General features: G+C 38.6%; 1 protein-coding gene and 1 long non-coding RNA gene across 2 annotated transcripts; one reads left to right on the top strand and one right to left on the bottom strand.

Annotated features, from left to right (window-relative positions):
- The first annotated feature begins 769 nt into the window (after nucleotides 1-769).
- LOC132277938 (receptor-like protein 15) lies at nucleotides 770-3357 on the top strand. The gene is made up of 3 exons (XM_059779778.1): nucleotides 770-1032; nucleotides 2769-2907; nucleotides 3013-3357. The coding sequence occupies exons 1-3, from the start codon at nucleotides 770-772 to the stop codon at nucleotides 3355-3357; spliced, it is 747 nt and encodes a 248-aa protein (XP_059635761.1).
- Nucleotides 3358-19481: 16124 nt separating this feature from the next.
- On the bottom strand, nucleotides 19482-20714 carry LOC132278678 (uncharacterized). The gene is made up of 2 exons (XR_009471102.1): nucleotides 20500-20714; nucleotides 19482-19675 (listed from the first exon to the last, which is right to left on the bottom strand). It is a non-coding gene; the product is annotated as an uncharacterized LOC132278678 (long non-coding RNA).
- Between the last annotated feature and the right edge of the window lie 867 nt (nucleotides 20715-21581).

Raw genomic sequence — 21581 nt, 5'->3', positions numbered from 1 at the left:
ATACCTAACACAATCAGTCTCTTTCGTAATGAATTGAGAGAGATTTTTTCTGTGTTTAGTTCATTGTGCTTTGAAATATTAAGACATCAAGAATTTCTCTAGATTAATGATTATAAAAATAAATATGAAAATAATTTAGATCTATGTTTATAAATTTAAAATCTTTAAACTATATTTAATATTTTTTACCGTAATAAAATTCCTTTTTTTTATATATATAAAAAATATGTTTTATCTTAATGTGCGGTTCAGTGAATTATTGTATTGTATATTATCTTTAGTGTGTTATTATATATATATAGTATACATCGTTTTCTTTTCAATCTGGTATCCTATCTTATATTTTTGGCAAAAGAAAATTATGTCTTGTGTTTTTTAAACGTGTTAATCACTAGAGTAAAAGTCACATGTGGTGGGACCATTTCACCGGAGTATATACATTTGATAATTAATTTTTATTTCGTATTGAAAATATTTATTTAGTTATTTATTTATTTTTGTGATGAAAGATAATTGAGATATCAAAATATGAATATTTTTTGTTATTAAAGATCAAATTCTTGTTTATTTTGTTTTAACAATGTTACGCAGACTTACACGTCAGAAGTTTCCTTTGATTTTTGACAATGTTCTCGGGTAAAACATTCCATGTGTCTCAGACCTTGACTTCCTATTCATGCTTAGGAAAAGAAAGGCAATGATTAGGCATTCACTTTGTTTAGGTAGGCCTACTTAAACACAAATCCGTTCAATTACCAGGCATTCAGTAATGGAGTTGTCAGGAGGAGTATTGAGTTCATCAATATTGTTGATGTTGGTTTTGGTGAATGGGTGTTGGGAGCAAGAGAGAATCGCTCTTTTGGAGCTCAAAGCTTCCATCAACCACCCAAATGGCTCTTCCTTGCCATCATGGGAGGGTGAAGGAACTACTGATGATTGCTGTGAATGCGAAGGTGTTGAGTGCAATACCACCACACTTCGCGTCATCAAACTTTCCCTTAATTTTACAAGGGAATATGGGTTACGAGATTGGTATTTAAACACTTCATCTCATTTGGGTTCGCGTCATCAGTGTTTCTTTTCTTTAAATTGCTCATAAGCCTAGACTTGGCTTACAATTATATTCAAGGTTGTATTGAGAACGAATGTTTGTCTAGCTTCCCTCTTCATCTATATATATATATATATGAGATGAGATACATATTCATCCTAAGGATTGCATTTGAAGATTGATTGGTTCCTTTATTTTTTTCAATTTCTTTATTATTATTATTTATTTTATTTTATTTTTAGAACAAAGTTGTGTGTTATTGCTAAGAAACTTGCAAATTACTTTTTTATTGTGGCCTTTGCAGGTTTTGAAAAACTATCAGGTTGAGCAATTTACAGATTCTTGATCTAACGGACAATTATTTCAATAATAGCATCCTAACATCTCTAAATGGACTTTCATCGCTCAAAACTCTAAATCTAAGTAGAAACAGCTTGAACGGAATGATTTATATCCAAGGTGACTGTAATATTGTAACAACCTCCAATCATTGAAAACTCAGTTCTAGCTCCAAGACAAGACATAAATGCTCAAGTTTATAATATTATCCTCATGTTAATTTGGTTAATAGTGAGCAATGTATTATAGCTAATTATTACTATTTTTTTTTTCTGATTTCTCATTCCCTACTTAGATTTGGATGGTTTGAACAACTTAGAAGAGCTGAACATTACTGGAAACAACTTCGATAATATCATATCCAACCAAGGTGTTTACCAAGAAGAAAACACAGTTTTAACATTTTATGTCAATTAATTGTATATTCAACAGTACTTTCAAAAACCTCAATATCGATTATCCACTGACTTAGGTAGACAATAATACTTAGCAACAAAATAAAAAACTAAAAAAAGTGTTAGTTTCTCTTTATTGTAGCAAAAAGAGTTAGGGTTGGCGCATGTATATTTTAACACAATCAATGTTGAAAAGTAAAAGTCTCTATTTGGATTAAAGCAATGTTTGACATGAATTGAATTGGATAAACTTAAGAAGCACGCATGATTTAAATTTATATCTAATCATGTAGATTGAAACAGTATGCATGTATGCATCAATTTCAAATAATTAATAATTAAGATGGAAGGAGTTTTTTGTTATTTAAAACACATGACAACAAGTATTTTAGTAAGCAAACTAGTTCAATATTTCCCTTGGTGGGCTCCTAAATCCAACCTCAATAGTCAAATTTTATTTATTTAATTTCTTTCTTTTTTCGGATAGGTAAATCTCTCTCTCACACTAGTGTACCATTGATAACTTGAAACTTTTGCCTTTCAATTTCAAAGGAGCATACCACTTTGCCTACTCTTTGTGATAAATTTTTTTATTCAAATACAAATCTAGTCATTTCAAAAAAATTCATTTACTCAAACATATCATCAGTGAATTAAATATGAATATCAAAGATGGAAATCAAAATAAATTATTATAATTAAAGATGATAAACAAAATGTTGGAGGCCACCTTATTGTGAATATTCACGTTTCAGAATTGACATATTTAAGCATGAATTTATATTTAAGTTACAATTTTTTTTTATTTTTTTTAACCCAAGGATCATGCACACACACTTTATTGTGTGTTTGATAGAGAAATAAGGTAGTGACTTGATGATCCTGGAAGGCTCAAGATGAAGACACAATAATTTTTTAACCCAATGATCATGCACACACATGTCGTGAGTTTTCCAACTAACTGTTATTCGTTGATCTCACAGTGCATCTAGCAATATCAGTAGCACTACAGACTTTCCCAACTTCCTCTACTACCAAAAGGACCTTCAAATAGTTGAGCTTTCTCAAATTAACTTTGATGGGAAGTTTCCAAATTGGTTGTTGGAGAACAATACAGGATTGGTACAACTTTTTCTACCAAATAATTCATTCAGTTGATATCTTCAGTTGCCTTTCTATCCCAGAGCACAGCTTCTAGAACTAGATATCTCTTGCAATAACTTCCAGGGCCATATTCCGAGAAACATTGGTACAGCTTTTCCAGGTTTAATGTCGTTAACCATGTCCGGAAATAGATTTGCCGGTAATATTCCCTCTTCATTTGGTTATATGTCTTCTCTACAAACTCTTGACTTGTCCAATAATCAACTATCTGGTGGAATACCGGAGCAATTGGCCAGGGGTTGCGTCGCCTCGACATTTTTGAAACTGTTCCATAACAATTTGCAAGGCCCCATTTTGCCAACAAAAAATATCGTGACTGTGTTGGAAATTTTATTCCTAGACCACAATCTCTTCGCGGAGATCTCGGATAGCTTGTCCAACTCTCCTTCTTTGGAAGTTCAGGCGTGAGTTGGATTGCAATGTCCAGTAATCATCTGGAAGGTCCAATTCCAATTGAATTTTGTAAACTTGATTTTCTTAATATTTTTGACCTCTGAGAATAAAATAACAGGGACCACCATACCATCTTGCTTCAACCCCCCAGATATTAAGCATGTTCATCTGTCTAAAAATAGGTTGCAAGGAGCATTGTCACGTGCGTTATACAATAGCAGCTCATTAGTGATCTTAGATCTTTCCCTTAACAACTTAACTGGTCATATTCCAAATTGGATTGGTACCCTTTCGAGTCTCAACATTCTTGTCTTGCACAACAACCATTTCGATGGTGAGATCTCACTCAGTTTATGCCATTGGTCCAATATACGCTTGATTGATCTTTCTTACAATCACTTTTCTGGCCACATTCCTCCTTGCTTGAATAACATCACTTTTGAGGGACAAATGGAAATTTACAGCACTACAGGTTATCAATCCAAATCAGTAACATTGGGTCCAGAAGCACAAGTAACATTCACTAATAAAGGAATGTCACTCTCTTACAAGGGAATCAATCTTGATCTATTCTCAGCTATTGATCTCTCCTGTAACAGATTGACGGGCCACATTCCAAATGAAATTGGAAACATAGGCCAAATCAGAGCGTTGAACTTGTCTCACAATGGCCTAAGCGGGACGATACCAACAACGTTTTCAAACCTATACAATGTAGAGAGATTAGATCTCTCCTTCAACAACTTGAGTGGGAAAATCCCTTTACAACTTAACGAGTTGTATTCTCTGGCCATGTTCAATGTATCGTACAATAACCTGTCCGACAGCATACCACAAAGTAAAAGATATGTTCAATTTGATACATTTGATAGTAGTACCTACATTGGCAATCCACTTCTTTGTGGACCACCACTTTCAAGACCTTGCACCGCCATTGAGCCACCTCCAACAACCCCAACAGTCGTGAATAGCAATGAAGTGGATGATGGCTTCTTGGACATGGAATCATTTTATGTGACCTTTTACAGTGTCCTACATAACTATGTTATTAGGGATTGTACCTGTTTTCTACATCAACCCCTACTGGAGGCGAGTCTGGATTCACTTGGTTGAGATGTGCATTACCTCTTGCTACTACTTTGTTGCGGACTGTTTTCGAAAGATATTTTGGCTGGAAAATATTTAGACGTGTGTTAGATGGTGGTTAGATATTGTAACCCTTTTCATTTCTTTTCCCTGTGCTGCTTTGGAGTTCAAATTAAATAACATCTTGTCATTATTACCAATTATATTTGGGTTCATTATAAAATTGATGTTTGGCAATTCAAAATCCTAATGTTTCAGTAAATTATTTATTGTTATGTTTAAAAGCACTGAGATATGAATTTAGAATTAAAGAAAATTTAGTAAAAAATTTGATTTAAATTTCTTTCAATTCTAAATTCAAAATGCATTTTATTTTTGTCAAAAGTTTTAGGGATGCAAAGAACACAGAGAATAAAACTTTTAGGAATGCAAAGAACAGTGAGAATAAAACACCAGCAGTCACCGGTAGTTATTGTTTGATGCCAGCAACCTTTTTCAAGTGTCGATCATTTTACCGAAGCCTTTGGGATTAATGAGAGATGGGCAAGACGAAGCGAGAGGGTAAGGAAAGAGACACCTAGGATGATGACAAGTTTTTTTTTTTTTTTAATAGGTAAAGATATATTAGAAAAACGTTCAAAAGGGGAACGTGTCCCTAATACAAAAAAAAAGGACTATGGACCAATGGAATCCAAGAGATCAAAGAAATTATCAATCGAGGAGCATGCACTTCCTCTTACATAAGAGAACAAAGAACGAAGAATATGAATTTTTAAATTAGCTAAAGACAATTCTTTTCCTTCAAAGGATCTATTATTCCTCTCACGCCAGAGACACCACCAGACACAATGTGGAACAATCCTCCAATAATCCCGAGCTTGTTCTTTGACAGGACACATTTTCCAAGCGTTAATCAATTGAAAGGAGTGCTTAGGCATTACCCAAAGAACGCCAAACATGCTAAAAATAAAACTCCAACAATCAAATGCCACAGGACAATGCAAAAAAATGTAATCCACGGATTCAGTAATAGCTTTACATAAACAACACCAATTAACAATGATGTTGCCTCTCTTTCTCAAATTATCCAATGTCAAAATCTTCCCTCAAATTGTCCAATGTCAAAATCTTCCCTAATGTAGCAGTCCAAACGAAGAATGCGATTCGAAGAGGAGCTTTAGAGTGCCAAATAGACTTCTAATGGAACACAGAACCAACAAAATTGGACAAACAGATGAACATAGAGCGGACACCATACCGACCATGAGCCAAAGGAACCCATAAAATATCATCACACCCACTGCCAATATCCTTCTGTCTATATAACGTATCCAAAAAAAACCCAAGCTTCCTCCATTTCCCAATCCTGAAAGGGCCGCCTAAACCGCACATCCCATGTAACTCCATTGTTATCAAGATGATAACAATCAATCACGAAAACATGCTTATTGGCTGCAATACTATAGAGCCTAGGAAAATAAAGAGACAGCAACTGATAACCGCACCAAAGGTCCTTCGAAAAACGAACATGTTTGCCATCCCGAACTTTGAATCTAATATGAGTGGAAAAAACATCCTAACCCTTCCGAATGAATTTTCACACACCAACACCTCCCATAATAGTGACAGGAAGAGATGACCAGCCCCCACTCTCCTCACCAAAACAACACGAGACAACTCTTCTCCACTGTCAATGGCGTTCCCTTCCAAATCTCCATAACCACTTACCCAAGAGAGCACGATTAAAAGGAATGATTTTTCGAATGCCTAACCCGCCTAACCTCAAGGTTGGCAGACTTGATCCCAATTAATAAGATGATACTTAAACTCCTCACCCTTTCCACCCCAGAGAAAATCCCTCTGAATTTTTTCAATCCTATCAGCAACAGAACATGGAATTTGAAACAGAGATAAAAAATAGGTAGAAAGGGATAAGAGAGTACTCTTAATGAGTGTGACTTTCCCCCCCTTAGAAAGATGGTGCTTTTTCCATCCTGCTAATCTTTTCTCATATCTACTAATCACTGGATCCCAATTCCCAACTCGTGTAGAAGAAACTCCCAAAGGCAATCCTAAGTAAGGAAGTGGAAAAGAACCAACTCCACATCCTAAGACAGCAACTAAGGAGGATGTGTCTGGAATTTCCCCCACTGGGACAAGCACACTCTTTCCGACATTAATCTTTAGCCCAAAAACCGCTTAGAAGCAAGCGAAAGTACACCTCAAATATTTGAGTTGAGAAACTTCAGCATCATAAAATACTAAAGTATCATCAGCGAGTAATAAATGGGAAATCTGCATCTGATGTTTAACATCTCTGCCAACTCCGAACCCCTTGATGTATCCTAAATCCTCCGCTCGTCTCATTAACCCAGGGATGAGATTTTACAACAACAAATGAGCGTTGATGACCTGCTCTTTCTTGCTCCTAAATCTATAATGGAGATAAATTCTTCTGATTTCTCATTTTCTTTTCTTGTTGCTTATCTTTTTGATGACATTCTGCTATTCTTCTGCAGAGCTCTTTCTTGATGTTCGCTTTTATGAAGAAGCTGTCAGTTGAATCTCTTCAAGCGAATCAGTCTACCACCTTGCAGAAGAGGGTAGATCTTTTGGAGGCTTCTCTTACTGAAGAGAAGAAGGAGAAGATCCAACAGCTCAAATCAATTGAGTACTTCAATAAGAGGGCCAAAGAACTTGAGAATAAAGCTGTTGATCTCCACTTTCAGCTTGGGAAGGCAAACTCTTTGATCCAGTCCTGCAAGGAAGGGGGTTTGGATATGTTCAACCGTCTCTCTCAAATCGCCAATCTTCGTTATGCCAAGGGTTTTAGTCTTAGATTTGCTTAAAGGCAGCTTCCGTCTGAGGAGAGGAATTATGGGGATGCTAATGAGCATGATGTCGAGCAGGGGCTCTTGGTTACCGACGAGTATGCTGAGCCTTCTGTTAGCCCTAGAAAGGTTGAGTTTGCTACCTTACTGAAGGGCGAGGTGGACCCTGAGGTTTTACCCCCTCTCCAGTATCCCTCGAGTTCTCAATGGTTGCCTTCCTCGACACCTGTTGCGCCTTCTATTCCAACTAGGGTGGAACTAGTTGATGCTTTTACTCGGAGGTTCAATGTAGAACGTGGGGATGAATAGCGTTTTTTTTTTTTTTTTTTCTTTTGAGGTGTCCTACCTCCCTTGTAGAAACTCCGATCCATTTATAAAAATTTCCTTTTGCAATCTCTGAGATCGTTTTTGCTTGAGCTCTTGCTCATAACTTTATCTTGATGTACTTGTCTGTTTTAGCGATCGGTTCTTGTGGCCGTTCGATTTTTTGGCTTGATCAACTTCCTGATCAAATCTGGTCAGGCGTTCGAATCTTGAGGTCTTCGCCCATTTTACCGATCTGTTCTTGTGTCCATTCGGCTTTTTGGACTTGATCAACTTTTCGATCAAATTTGGTTGGACGTTCGGCTCTTGAGGCCTTCGCCTTTTTTTACGATCGGTTTTTGTGACCGTTTGGTTTTTTGGATTTGATCAACTTTCTGATCAAATTTGGTCGGGCGTTCGGCTCTTGAGGCTGGTTTTGCGATCAGTTCTTGTGACTTTTCAGCTTTTTTTGGACTTCATCAACTTTCTGATCAAATTTGGTCGGGCGTTCGGCTCTTGAGGCCTTCGCCTGTTTTTGCGATCGGTTCTTGTGACCGTTTGGCTTTTTGAACTTGATCAACTTTCTGATCAAATCTAGTCGGGTATTCGGCTTTTGAGACCTTCGCCTGTTTTTGCGATCGGTTCTTGTGACCGTTCGGCTTTTTGGACTTGATCAACTTTTTGATTAAATCTGGTTGGGAGTTCGGTTCTTGAGGCATTCGCCTGTTTTTGCGATCGGTTCTTGTAACTGTTCGACTTTTGGACTTGATCAACTTTCTGATCAAATCTGGTCGGGCGTTCGGTTCTTGAAGCCTTCGTCCGTTTTTGTGATCGGTTCTTGTGACCATTCGACTTTTTGAACTTGATCAACTTTCTGATCAAATCTAGTCGGGCGTTCGGCTCTTGAGGCCTTCTCCCGTTTTTTCGATCGGTTCTTGTGACCATTTGGCTTTTTGGACTTGATCAACTTTCTGCCTAAATTTTGGTCGGACGTTCTGCTCTTGAATCCTTCGCCTTTTTTTTTTTATTTTTTTATTGAGCCTTTTTGAAGTTCCAATCATAGAAGCGTCTGATGTGGGGCGATCCTTTTTTACTGGGTTTTTGTAATAAAATCGGATTTGTCACTTAATAATAGGGCCTCCATTTTCAAGGGAGTTGAGCCGCCGATACTAAAAACAAGTGATTTTGTTTTATCAATAAAGAAAACATTTTTTTTTTTTTCTAGTCAATGCGGGGCATTGATTCGAATGGAAACTTTCTCTCCCAAAAAAAAACAGGGAAGGCTCTAAATTACGGACCTTCTGATGATGGGCTGTGAATCTCCATAGGTCCCATAATTCAGGCCCCCACCCGCTGATCTTATACCCAATAGGTCATATTTTAATAATGAGGGAATCTTTCCCTTTTTAGTCGATGTGGGATCCTAAGTTCTAAGAACTGGGAAACATTTTTGTTTTGAAAAAAATATGGGGAGTGTGTAGAGACATCTGACAATGGGACATTTCAATGTCGTAAATGGGTTCCCATTGCCAATAGGTCCCACACACTGATATGTAAGTAAGTAGAGCAGCCTTATAAGAAAGGCTTAGAAATACATCTCTTAAACGATGTGGGACATCGTTTTTTATGAGTGAAAAGTTTCTCTTTATAATAAGATAAAAAAAAAAAAAAAAAATGTGAAGTGGATACCCCTGATGGTGGGTCCCATTATGGGTTGCCTACCATCAAGGGGTCCACTCTACTGTTTAGATTTTGTATTATTTTATCTTAAATAACAACTAAAAGTTTTGTTTTTATTCGATGTGGGATTTCTGAAAAAGACAAAGGGCCACTTTATTCATTCGCAAAAATAAAGTACTGGAAAACATTGTACGATTACTTTATTAAAAGTACCTTTTTAAATTCATTGCATTCCTTGGCTTGGCTATCTCAGTGCCATCCAAGTGTTGGAGTCTGTAAGCTCTTTTTCCGATCACATCTGAGATTCGGTATGGGCCTTCCCAGTTGGGTTCCAATTTGCCAACATGCTTTTCTGATTTTAGGAGCACCAGGTCTCCTGAATTGAAATTTCTTCCTCTGACTCTTTTGTTGTAGTTATTTGCTATTTTCTGTTGATAGGCTGCTAGTCGGATGGCAGCAGCTTCTCTTTTCTCTTCCAAAAGGTCCAGATTGTGCTCCAGAAGTTGATTATTTGATTTATGCTCCCAAGCTAGGCTTCATATGGTAGGTGCTACCATTTCAGTGGGGATTACGGCTTCAGTACCGTAAGCTAAAGAGAAAGGAGTTTCGCCGGTGGGGGGTTTCGGAGTAATTCTGCATGCCCATAAGACATTTGGCAATTCGTTCAACCCCCTTCCTTTCTTATCTTTGAGCTTCTTTTTTATGCAAGCAAAGATTGTCCTGTTAGTTATTTCTGTTTGTCCATTGTCTTGAGGGTGGTACACAACCGACATCTTTTTGTTGATTCTGTACTTGTCAAAGAAACGCTGAGTGTACTGATTATCCAGATTTGAACCATTATCCATGATGATGGATTTTTGGATTCTGAATCTGCATATTAGATTGTTCCAAATGAACTTTTTCACTTGGACGTTAGTCACATTTGCGTATGCTTCTGCCTCTACCCATTTGGTGAAATAATCAGTGGCCAATAGAGCGTACCTTTTTTGCAACGCAACTGGCGGTAGAGGTCCTACTACGTCCATTCCCCATTAGGCGAATGGCCATGGGCTGCTCATGGTGTGTATTTCTTCTGGGGGCAGATGGACAAGGGGGGAATACCTTTGGCACTTGTCGCATCTTCGGGAGTATTCTTCTGCTTCCCTTGCCATATAGGGCCAGAAATAGCCTTGAGTCAGAGCTTTGTGAGCTAGTGATCTGCCCCCAGAGTGATTCCTGCATTCCCCTTCGTGCAGCTGTTTTAAATCTTCTCTGGACTCCGTAAGGGTCAGACATTTGAGGTAGGGCCCGGAATGCGATCGTCTAAAGAGCTGTCCTCCTACAACTGAGTATTTGGCAGCTTTAATCCTTAACTGCCTGGGTGCTTCCTTAGAATTGGGGAGTTTTCTTCTTTCAAGGTAAGCTAGTATTGGATCTATCCAACTTGGTTCCCATGGAATAACCAGTATCTGTACTCCCCTTGTGATGCTCGGTGTTCCCAGGACATCAATGGGGATGACCCTGGTTAGTGACTCATCTGCTATGGATATTGCGCAAGCCAGGCGATCGGCTGTCGGGTTTTCTTCCCTCGGGATTTACCGAAACTCGACTGTATCAAAGTACTTTGTTAGCCTTTCAACCTCTTCTCGGTATGCACACATTCTTTCCTCTCTGGAGGTGTACTCTCCTGTCACCTGTCTGGTGATGAGTTGTGAATCACTGTGAACTCTGAGATGCTTTACTTGGAGTTATTTAGCCAGTCTGAGCCCTGCCAGCAGTGCCTCGTATTCTGTTTCATTATTCGTGACCGGGAATTCTAGTCGGATTGATTGCTGGAATTTGGTCCCCTCGAGAGTTCTTATTTCTAACCCTGCTCCGGCTTCGCTCTGGCTCGAGGATCCATCGACGTACAACTCCCAGTAAGGGCTTTCTGTGATTTGTTGCTCTTCCCCTAGACCAGCATCCAAGAGAAAATCTACAATCACTTGCCCCTTCTTCACAGTACGTGATTCGTACTGAATATCAAAAGAATTTAACTCAATTACCCATTTGGTGATCCAACCTGAAATATCCGATTTACTGAGAATCGCTCTGAATGGGTGTGTTGGGGGGACTATTATCCGATGAGACTCGCAGTAGTGCCGAAGTTTCCTTTTTGCCTGAACTAGAGTAAGGATGATTTTTTCTGCCATTGAGTACCTACTTTCAGCATCGGTCATGGCCTTGCTGGAGTAAAAGACCGGCTATTGCTTTTTTCCCACTTCTCTTACTAGAGCCGAGCTAGTTGCTGACCAAGATACTGCTAAGTAGAGGTATAATGGTTCTTCAGGCTCTGGGGCAGATAAAATTGGGGGGTTTGTCATGTACTCCTTGAGTTTTGTGAGAGTTTCTTTTTGCTCTGCTCCCTAAATATCTCATTTTCTTACTTTGATTGTATCGAAGAATTGTTTGTATTTGTCTGATAACCTGAATATAAAATGATTGAGAACTGCTATTCTCTCGGTGAGGATTTAGACTTCCTTCATTATTCGTGGCTCCTTGCTTTGTAGCAATTTTCCCAACTGAGTGCGACTTGCCTCTATACCCCTATTGTTCACCAGGTGACCGAGGAACTAGCCCGAGGATACTCCAAACGAACACTTTGCTGGATTTAACATCATTCTATGTTTTCTGAGAGTATCAAATACATCTTGTAGATGTTTCAGATGATCTTCCTTGTCCTTGTTTTTTACAACCATATCGTCTATGTAAGCTTCGACTGTTCGGCCGATCTGCTTTTCGAACATTTTGTTGATTAGCCTTTGATAAGTTGCCCTTACATTTTTTAATCCGAAGGGCATCACTTTGTAACAGTAGGTCCCACGTTCGGTGATGAAAGAAGTTTTCTCTTCATCCAAAGGGCTCATCGGGATCGGGTTGTAACCTGAATAAGCATCAAGGAAAGTTAGTTTCTCATACCCGGTTGTAGCGTCTACCATCTGATCAATTTTGGGAAGTGAAAAGCTATCTTTCGGACAAGCTTTGGACAACCACTACGTTCGACAACCATTGAGGGTACTGGACTTCTCTGATGAATCCTGCTTTTAGAAGTCGATTGACTTCCTCAGTAATGATTTTGTTCCTTTCGGGGGCAAACCTTCTCTGCTTTTGCTTTACTAGATGGTGGTTAGGGTCCACGTTTAGGCTATGACAGGCTATCCGTGGGTCAATTCCCGGAATGTCCAGTGATTTCAAGCGAAGATATCAGCATTATCTTAAGATTTCTGTCAGCTCCTCCTTTTCCTGGGCTGACAGAAATGTCCCTATGTAGGTTAGTTTATGCTCGTCCCCTGCGACTATCTGCACGGCCTCTAGGGGCTCCTCAGTTGGATGCTCCTCTTCTGGCTCTTCTTTCTCTCCAGAAGAGGAAGAGCCCGGTAATTGTTATTTCAGCAATTTCTGGCCTTTATCAGTCTGATAAACCGTTGTGTGGTACCACTCTTTTGCCGTCATTTAATCTCCCCAAATATCGATGACCTCTTGACCGTTCGGGCTAACGCACCTCATGACTTGATGTAGAAACGATGGGACTCCTTCCATGCGGTGGATCCACCCTCGGCCCATTAACAATTATAGGTTGGATGAATATCCACAATCACAAAGTTCTCTTTCAGAAATCTTTTAGCAGCAGTGACTGATATTGTGATTACGCCTATGGGCTCCACTCTTCTTCCATTGAACCCTACCAAAGGGCTTCTGGTTAGGCGAATTTGATCTGTGGCTTATTTTAGCTTATCGAAAGTCCACTTTGTTATGATGTTGGCACTACTACCAATCAATCAGTACTCGTTTGACCAAGTAATTGGCCACTAGAAGGCTGACTACTAATGGGTCTTCATATGGGTGTTGTACCCTTCTGAGATCTCTTTTATGAAAAGAAACCTGTACAGGATTGGGTTTGCAGTCAACAGCATTGATTTCGCCAATCCTTCACAACTTATGGACTTGTTTGAGCTGAATCCTATAAGAGTTTTCTGGTTGCTCGTCCTCCTCTAGACGGCCATAAATTGTATTGATTACCCGAACATGATGGTTTTCTGCCAGAGTCTTTGGAGTTGTCCAGGTTCGCTCGTGTTGCATTTGCTGTCCCGGGTTAATCAGGTAGTCAGCTAACTCGCCTTTGGCTATCAGTGCCTCCACTTGCTTTCTCAAGCTTCTGCAATTATTGGTTAAGTGACCAAAATCACTATGGAATGCATAGTGCTTACTTTAGTCCCTCTGTTCCATTGGTTGTCTAATTGGTAGTGGAATCTGAAAGATGTTCCTAGCCTTAGTCTCTTGATACAGTCTGGCTAACGTCACTTTAAGTGGAGTGACCTTCTCGGCCGTTCGAGATTTCTTCTCGGGGGTTATTCCTTCGATGCTCGAGGGTTCGCGCTGGACCCTTGATATGCTCGGTCGCTTTTTTGGTCGACTCTCTACAGTGACCAGAGTTGCCCTTTGCTGCCGGGGTTACCTTATTCTCTTCAAGTCTGATATAGTTTTGCGCTTGTGAATTCAATTCTGACATATTAGTCGGAATTTAGAGAAGAGTGAAAACGTGAGCCCTGCACCATGGCTATCTTAAATGCTTCTATGGCTGTATCCTGATTACAGTCTAAAATGCCAGAGGATTCCAGGTTGAACTAAGTGAGGAAGGCTTGCAGGCACTCTTCTTTCATCTGCCGAATCGTGAAGAGACTAGCAATAGTTTTTTTTCTGCTTCTTGTTGCCGCAGTACTGGGTAAGAAATGTGACGCACAATGATTCAAAGTTTGGGATTGACTTACATGGGCGATTTTTGAACCACTCGAGGGCCACCCCAGTCGGACTGGATAGGAATATTTTGCACATGAACGGATCGTTGTGCGCCTCCAGTGTCATTTCCTGAGTGTAATGGTTTAGGTGCTAGAGAGGATCTCCGGTTCCATTGAATTTGGTGAATTTTAGCATTGTGAATTTCTTGGGTCTCACTACCCGTTCTATCTCATCTGTGAAAATAGTTTTCACTATTGATGCAGTGAATTCCCTCACCATGTCTTCGGGTGTTTAGGATTTTAGCCTTTTGATTTGCTCGTCCATTTTCTTTCGAAGCCTAGCGATGAAGTCATTCCTTGAAGACGGTTGGTCAGCTGCTGGGATCCACGCTTCTCTCCTACTTGAATCAGCATCATCTAATGGATGGCCCTTGGTGGTTCGAGGTCCTCCCACAGTAGAGTTCCCTATAATGCGGGATTGGCTTGTTGTATCGTTGGCCTCATCCAATGTTCTGTTAAGCTGTTGCCGTGGAACCCTCCGCTGGAGAAGAGGGTCGTCGGGACCTGGCTCCAGAGGGGGATTTTCGTTCTGTTGTTTGGGCTCAGGGTTGTTCGGTGGATCATTCCGCCGAGCGTCACCTCGAAATCTTTCATTTTCTTCACGCAGAGCGTTGATTTGCACCACGTTGGCTTCTTGAGTTTGTCTCAGCGTGTTGATCTACTCAATGTTGGCCTTATTGGCTTGTCGAAGGACGTTAAGTTGTACTTGCATCTCTTCACGTATTTTCTGTATGGTTTCTTATTGTCGCGGTTGTGCAACGTCTGATCCTGTCGCCATTTGGAGCACTGTTGTATGTAAGCGGTAGAGAACGGATTTTTGGTATCGAATTCCCACGGACGGCGCCAAAGTGTAGGTGCAATTTCTCACACTCGAGCACTAAAAGAAATAAATCAGAGAAGATACACAAAACTTAACAAGGAAACAAATAGGTTTTAAAGAGAGTAACAATATTGGGAATTCGATGTCTCTTCATTCTCATTCGTGCTCTATTTATAGGCTCTGTTTAGATAATTACATGGAGCCGTTTTCTGGCTTTATTCCCAGACGTGGGTATTTATGCTTACTGATCATGTGTATATTTCTTTTATGCCGAGCGTTATGGACTTATGGGCTTGCCGAGATTGGGTTATCCATTGGCCTATATGCCAAGTGGAGCTTCTTTTGTCTAATCGGGCCAAGTTGACATGTGTGTATGTTTTTGGTTGTTGGGCATTCGACTGATGATGGGCTTCTGGGTGTTAATGGGCTGCTCTTTTGCTGCCATGTGGTATATTGTGATTAGTGGAGATTTTTCCCTCCACAATGTTTAAATTATGTAATTATTATATAGACATGATAAAGTCTTGTTAAAAAAAAAAAAAAAAAAAAAAAAAAAAAAAAAAAGCCACTTATTATTAATTAAAATTATATATAAGGATTAGATAGAGATAGAAAAAGGTGTAAAAATTAATCTCGTTCGTTCAGTCACTGTCCATACAATTCAAAGAATTGTGTAAGGATATTATGGTAAATTTGTGCCATTTTGTTTTCAAAAGTAAAATGACTTTTACAAATAGAAGAACTTTTTAAAGGTTATGTTCTATGAAGTAAGGACGCGGATACGCCGACACGGGTACGACACGGATACGACGACACGACAAATTTCAAAAAAATAGGACATAGACAAATTTTACAGGTTATGTTCTATGAAGTAAGGACATGGATACGTCTATAAAATTTTATATATATATATTCATAATTCACAATACCATAAATCTAACCTCCCAAAAAAAATACTGCAATAAAAGAAATACTTCAATTAATTAAGAACAAAGCAATTTATCAACAACTTTATAGTTTACATTTTACACACATCCACAAATATAATTGTTCTGATTTCTCTCTGTTTTTCTTGCTACGGTCTAAAAGTTTATTTAATTCCAGTAATGAGATGAATGAATCAAATAAAAAAATAAATATAATGAAATCATAAAATTTAATAAAAGTAAAAGTTCAGAATCTCAGACAAAAGAGTTAAACTTCTAAAATTAAATTAGGTACCCCATTTTTCTTTAAAAAAATTACAAAATATACCCCACCGTGTCCACTTGGTGTCCCCCGCGTGTCCAAGCTGTGTCCACCCCGTGTTCAATAAAAAATAATTTATGGACACTTCACAGAAGTGTCCACTTCACAGAAGTGTCGGACACGTGTCCAAGCCTCAGACACGTGTCCGACACTGATACGGAACCCTGAGAAGGGTGCCCGTGCTTCATAATGTTCACCAAACACCTTTTTCACCTCAAATTCATTTCAATGAAAGCATTCTTGTAAGTCCTTTACAGTGAAATGACTTTTTGATTTTGGAAGCTCCCTTCAAACCCTCTTTTCCTTACAAGGGTTATAATAATTTCCTAACTGACAGAGTTACTAAAACTTTGTGATGCAATTAAATTAGTTACCCAAGATTGTGACCAAAGTGAAAGTGAAATTACTTTACCATTTTAATTAATTTTTAGAGTAAATTACATTGACATTCCCGAAAGTTTATCACATTGACAGTTATACACAAATTGGGTCTTTTTTTTTTAAATAATGACACTCTCCCAAAGTTTGATAAAGTTAACAAAAAAACCCCTCAGTTTTAATAAAGTTAACAAAGACACCACAATAGTCACATGCCACATCTTTAACTAATGAATTGACCCATTTTGGATAACAAAATTACCTTTTTAACCTTGTATAATATTTATAAAAATAAAATGAAAAATCAGACATCACCCATTTGTATCTCTCACCCAATGCCTTTTTAGTTCTGAACCAGGTGGTTCAACATTAAACGAAGGACCTCTTAATTTTTTGTTTTTTTATGATCACAATCAGTACCTCCAGATCAAATACTAAACCTCATCCCAACTTCTACTTCCGGTGAGTTCTACTCAGTTTAGTCAAATAAAAAAAGTTGAAACTAAAAGAAATGTCAAGATAGACGCATACACATTTACGAATGGATTTCATGGTGGGTTCGTGATTTCCATTATGATTGAAATCATAGTGGAGTGGTGGTAGGGGTGGTGGAAGTGATGGTGGTAGAAGTGTAAAATTGGTTTCTGGGCAAGCAAGCGTCTTGTTGTTGGATTCGAACCTTGATCAATCTCTACCCTTACAAATGTCTACAGGCTCAGCTCCGAAATCCCAATTGGTTTTCCTCGGTTTCAACAACATCCCTTCAATTTTCCGGACGCTGATATTACCATCACCATCGTCATCTAACCCACCCTCATCCACCTCATCTATATAAGGGTGATAGAGTATTGGGTTTTATTGTCAACAATTAGGGCTTTAATAACAAAGGAGAGAGAGAAATAGTTTGCAATTATTGTGGATTTGGGGCTTCATTAATAGAGGAGAGTGAAAAAGATGTTGCACTGGGTGCATTAAGAGAGAGAAAGTTAGGGCGGTGGTGGTAGAGAGAGATTGGGGCGGTGGTGTAGAGAGAGAAGCGGCGCCGCCATGAGCAAAAGAGGATGGAGGCGGTAGTAGGTGCGAGGAGTGACCCATGGCGGGGATATATACATATACACATATATAATTGAGGCATGTATATATATGTGTGTGTGTATATAGATTGGAAAGTTATGGTATGTTTATATATATATATATATTTTGTGTTCAAGGGTATTTTTGCATTTTCAATACAAAAGTTAAGGACAAGGGGTGTCATGATAATTTTGTCAAAAGTTTTATCCCTGAGTAATTTAGCTAAACCTTAGGTAGGCTAGAGTAATTAACCCTTTTATTTTTGTTCAAAACAAACAAACACGATAGTCATTTTAAGCTTTTTCTTTCTCCAATTTCAATCACCAAATTCTCTTTGGCAAGGGTTTTTTTTTATTATTATTATTATTTTTTTTTAGGGACCTTAACACTCACAATCTTGTGATCGACCGAAAGACAAGAATGCTTAAAATAGCAGATCTTCTGATCGTCATATACTCCAAATGAAGAAGTTTGGTCAGGAGTAGGAGTAAGCAAGCAAACAAACTGGCATGAATATTATTATCACCAACGGAGCCCTCGGAAGTTGTCATTAGCTGTCGACGAAGACTAGCTAGACTTGCTATTGGTAAGTTTGAGCGTCAGTTATTTTGGTATAAACAATATCTCAAAGTACACAATTTTAGTTAATTTTCCTTCTTTTTTTGTTTGTATTTACACTTCCAAATTTGTGTGTTTACAGAAGATGTTGCAGTATGAGCCCTCAAAAAGAGAATTTCAGCAAAGAAAGCTATGGTACAAGAAGGCCGACCCTTTGAAAGAAATACATTGACCCTTAAGCTGAATCAAGTAGTGGGACTAGGTTTAACTCAAATTTTCTGTGTTCCTTAACTTGAGCGCTTTTCAGTGATGTAAAAAAATGTTGTTCAGCCTTTAGTCTAAAACTACTGTCTTGGTCTTAAATTTTCTCTAATGAAATGAAAAAAAGAAGACCAAACAATTCAATCAGGTAAAAAAGCAGCAAGAAAACCAATTGCAAGTTGATCATCAAGTAACTCCAACAAAGATAGAATCAAACTCATGAGAAATTTGAACCTGTTTCCAAAAGAAGAAGTGGAAAGTAATTCTCCAAATACAAATTCAAACACTAAAAAATTCAAGTCTTTAGCAAAAAACTCAACTGCTGAAATAAAACACTTACAGAATTAAACTCAGCAATCAAACATTTAACAAAATCTGCAAGTAGATCTTCTTTTGCAAGTGGTTTGGCCTCCTCCTCATCAAAGTGAACGGTCGTCATTTGCAGAATTCAAATGAATCCATCATAGCCTTCACAAATCCCATGACCCTCTGCCTCATGACCTGCTTTACCATAATACATGCCCCATTCACTTATTTCTAGGCGCTCTATTTTAATCTCAACCTCATACTCCCTAAACATAGCAGCCCATGTTGCCTTTCCCCTCACATATGATCCGTCAAAATTCATAGCAAAGCAACCAAAACGGGGACATTCCCATTTGAAGGACTGAATTGGAGTTATCAACAAGCTTTCAATGTAGCCATCACCAACTTAAGTGTTAGAATATTTAACACCGTAAATACGATGCTCTTCCAATATCTTTTGGTAGTCACTAGCAAAGAAGAGCTTGTTATCATCCTTGAAAACATTAGGATCTAAATTTACCAGTTCTTAACAGGGCTAGGCTTTGTCATATCATTAGCCTAGCCCTGTTAATTGTAACGACTCAAAACTACTACTTTTTAAATAATAAAAAATTCGGCATGACCTCCCCTAAAAATAGGCCTATCACAACCTGTTTAATTGCATTTTAACCTGTCATGGCTCAAATTCCGAATTCACGGCAACAAAAGATAATGATACAACCAACTAATCTAGACAATGCTTCAAACTAGGATTATCCATCCATTCATCAACAAGTTGCATACTATCAAATCCCCATCCAAAACATCATCAATACTTTAGTTATATTACATGACAAAGTTCCACAAAATAATTATACACCTTTGCACTTCTAGTGTTTTACAAAATAATGGGGAATATACAAAGATACAAAAGTGGACTTCTAACGCCGTTCAAGCTTGAGGTGGGTTGTCATCCACCAGTTCCTTTCCAAGACCTGAAAAAAAATATATATAGATATAGGGGTGAGTATATAGCTCAGCAGGTGACACTTAAGACACAATTCTTGTGTCCTAGTGAATCCAAATAAAGCATAGGCCAATGGGAGATTGGGGACATGCATTGAAGGGGAAAAATAATTACAAGTACAAGTCAAATTCAATCACACACAAATGCAAATGGAGTGAGATGCAATGCATGTTAAAGTCACTCCCCGTTTTCATTCTCAAAACCATCACGTTCAAAGTTAATGTAACCCCCTTTGGTAACCCCGCCGCGACGAGAGGAGGATTGGCTACCGTCCCTAGGCCCTTGGTGACCCCGTGGCGCCGTCGAGGGGCCCGAATAGCTCAACCACGCTAGGGTACTCTCCCTAGTCCTCCCTAGGCTACATTAACCTCCGGCCCGTTGGTAACCCTGCAGCGACCGGGTTTGTCAAAACCAAATTTTTTTTTTTCCAAAACATTCATTCCCAAATCCCCATTTTCATTTCAAGACAACCACTTCCCTTTTTCATGCAACCCAATGAGATGTAGGCTCATGTCATGATCTCAATATAATGACAAATGGGAACTTAGCACAATAATAAATAAGCATGTTCTCATGGCATCATTATAGCATGTTAGTAACCTCAAAAAAAAATGTAAACAACCATCACATAGACATACTTTTCATTCTACCATGTTATACACATTTACATAACTAGCATGTTGTCAATTAAATCATTTTAATCAAAATCAACAACAATTAAACATGCTATAACACACATAGAGGAGCATGATTCATTATAGAGCAAGATTCCATGGCTTAAGATGTCCCTACCTCACAATCCAAGCCGAAATCCCTAGAATAGGTCCTCCAAATTCGAGCTCCAAGGAAGACTCAAATCTGGAAATTGATAGTATGGATACTTAGAGCTCGCTACAAGCTTTGTTTCGCCTCAAACGGCACCTCAATCCGACAAAAGATGAAGGAGCAATCAACAATGGAAGTTGAAGTGAAAAGAAAAGAAAAAAGAAAAAAAGGAGAAGCTGAGAGCAGTCAGGAGAGAGAGAGAGCAGCAGAGACCAATTTTGGTCTCACAAATCACTTAAAAAGTGATGTGGGTCCCACTTTATTTTATATTTCTTTTCTCTTTTTCTTTTTCATTTAAATCACACACCACACACACACAATTATGTACACAGACTTCACATAGCCTTCACAAATCCCATGACCCTCTGCCTCATGACCTGCTTTACCATAATACATGCCCCATTCACTTATTTCTAGGCGCTCTATTTTAATCTCAACCTCATACTCCCTAAACATAGCAGCCCATGTTGCCTTTCCCCTCAAATATGATCCATCAAAATTCATAGCAAAGCAACCAAAACGGGGACATTCCCATTTGAAGGACTGAATTGGAGTTATCAACAAGCTTTCAATGTAGCCATCACCAACTTAAGTGTTAGAATATTTAACACCGTAAATACGATGCTCTTCCAATATCTTTTGGTAGTCACTAGCAAAGAAGAGCTTGTTATCATCCTTGAAAACATTAGGATCTAAATTTACCGGTTCTTAACAGGGCTAGGCTTTGTCATATCATTAGCCTAGCCCTGTTAATATCCGGTAAATTCAGATCTAATGTTTTGGATAAGTAACACTACAAATCTCAATCGTCCTTATTTCAAGGATGACAACAAATTTTTGGGAAGAGCATCGTATTTACGTTGTTAAATATTCTAACACTTAGGTTGGTGATGGCTACATTGAAAACTTGCTTATAACTCCAATTCAGCACTTCAAATGGGAATTTCCCCCTTTTGGTTGCTTTGCTATGAACTTTGACGGATCATATTTGAGGAGAAAGGCAACATGGGCTGCTATGTTTAGGGAGTATGAGGGTGAGATTAAAACTG

Source organism: Cornus florida, unplaced genomic scaffold (genome assembly GCF_030987335.1).
Source record: "Cornus florida cultivar Cherokee Brave unplaced genomic scaffold, ASM3098733v1 CherokeeBrave_3.0.0_Hap2_Chr10, whole genome shotgun sequence".
NCBI classification, from domain to species: domain Eukaryota; kingdom Viridiplantae; phylum Streptophyta; class Magnoliopsida; order Cornales; family Cornaceae; genus Cornus; species Cornus florida.
This window is presented reverse-complemented; position numbering and strand designations above follow the sequence as displayed.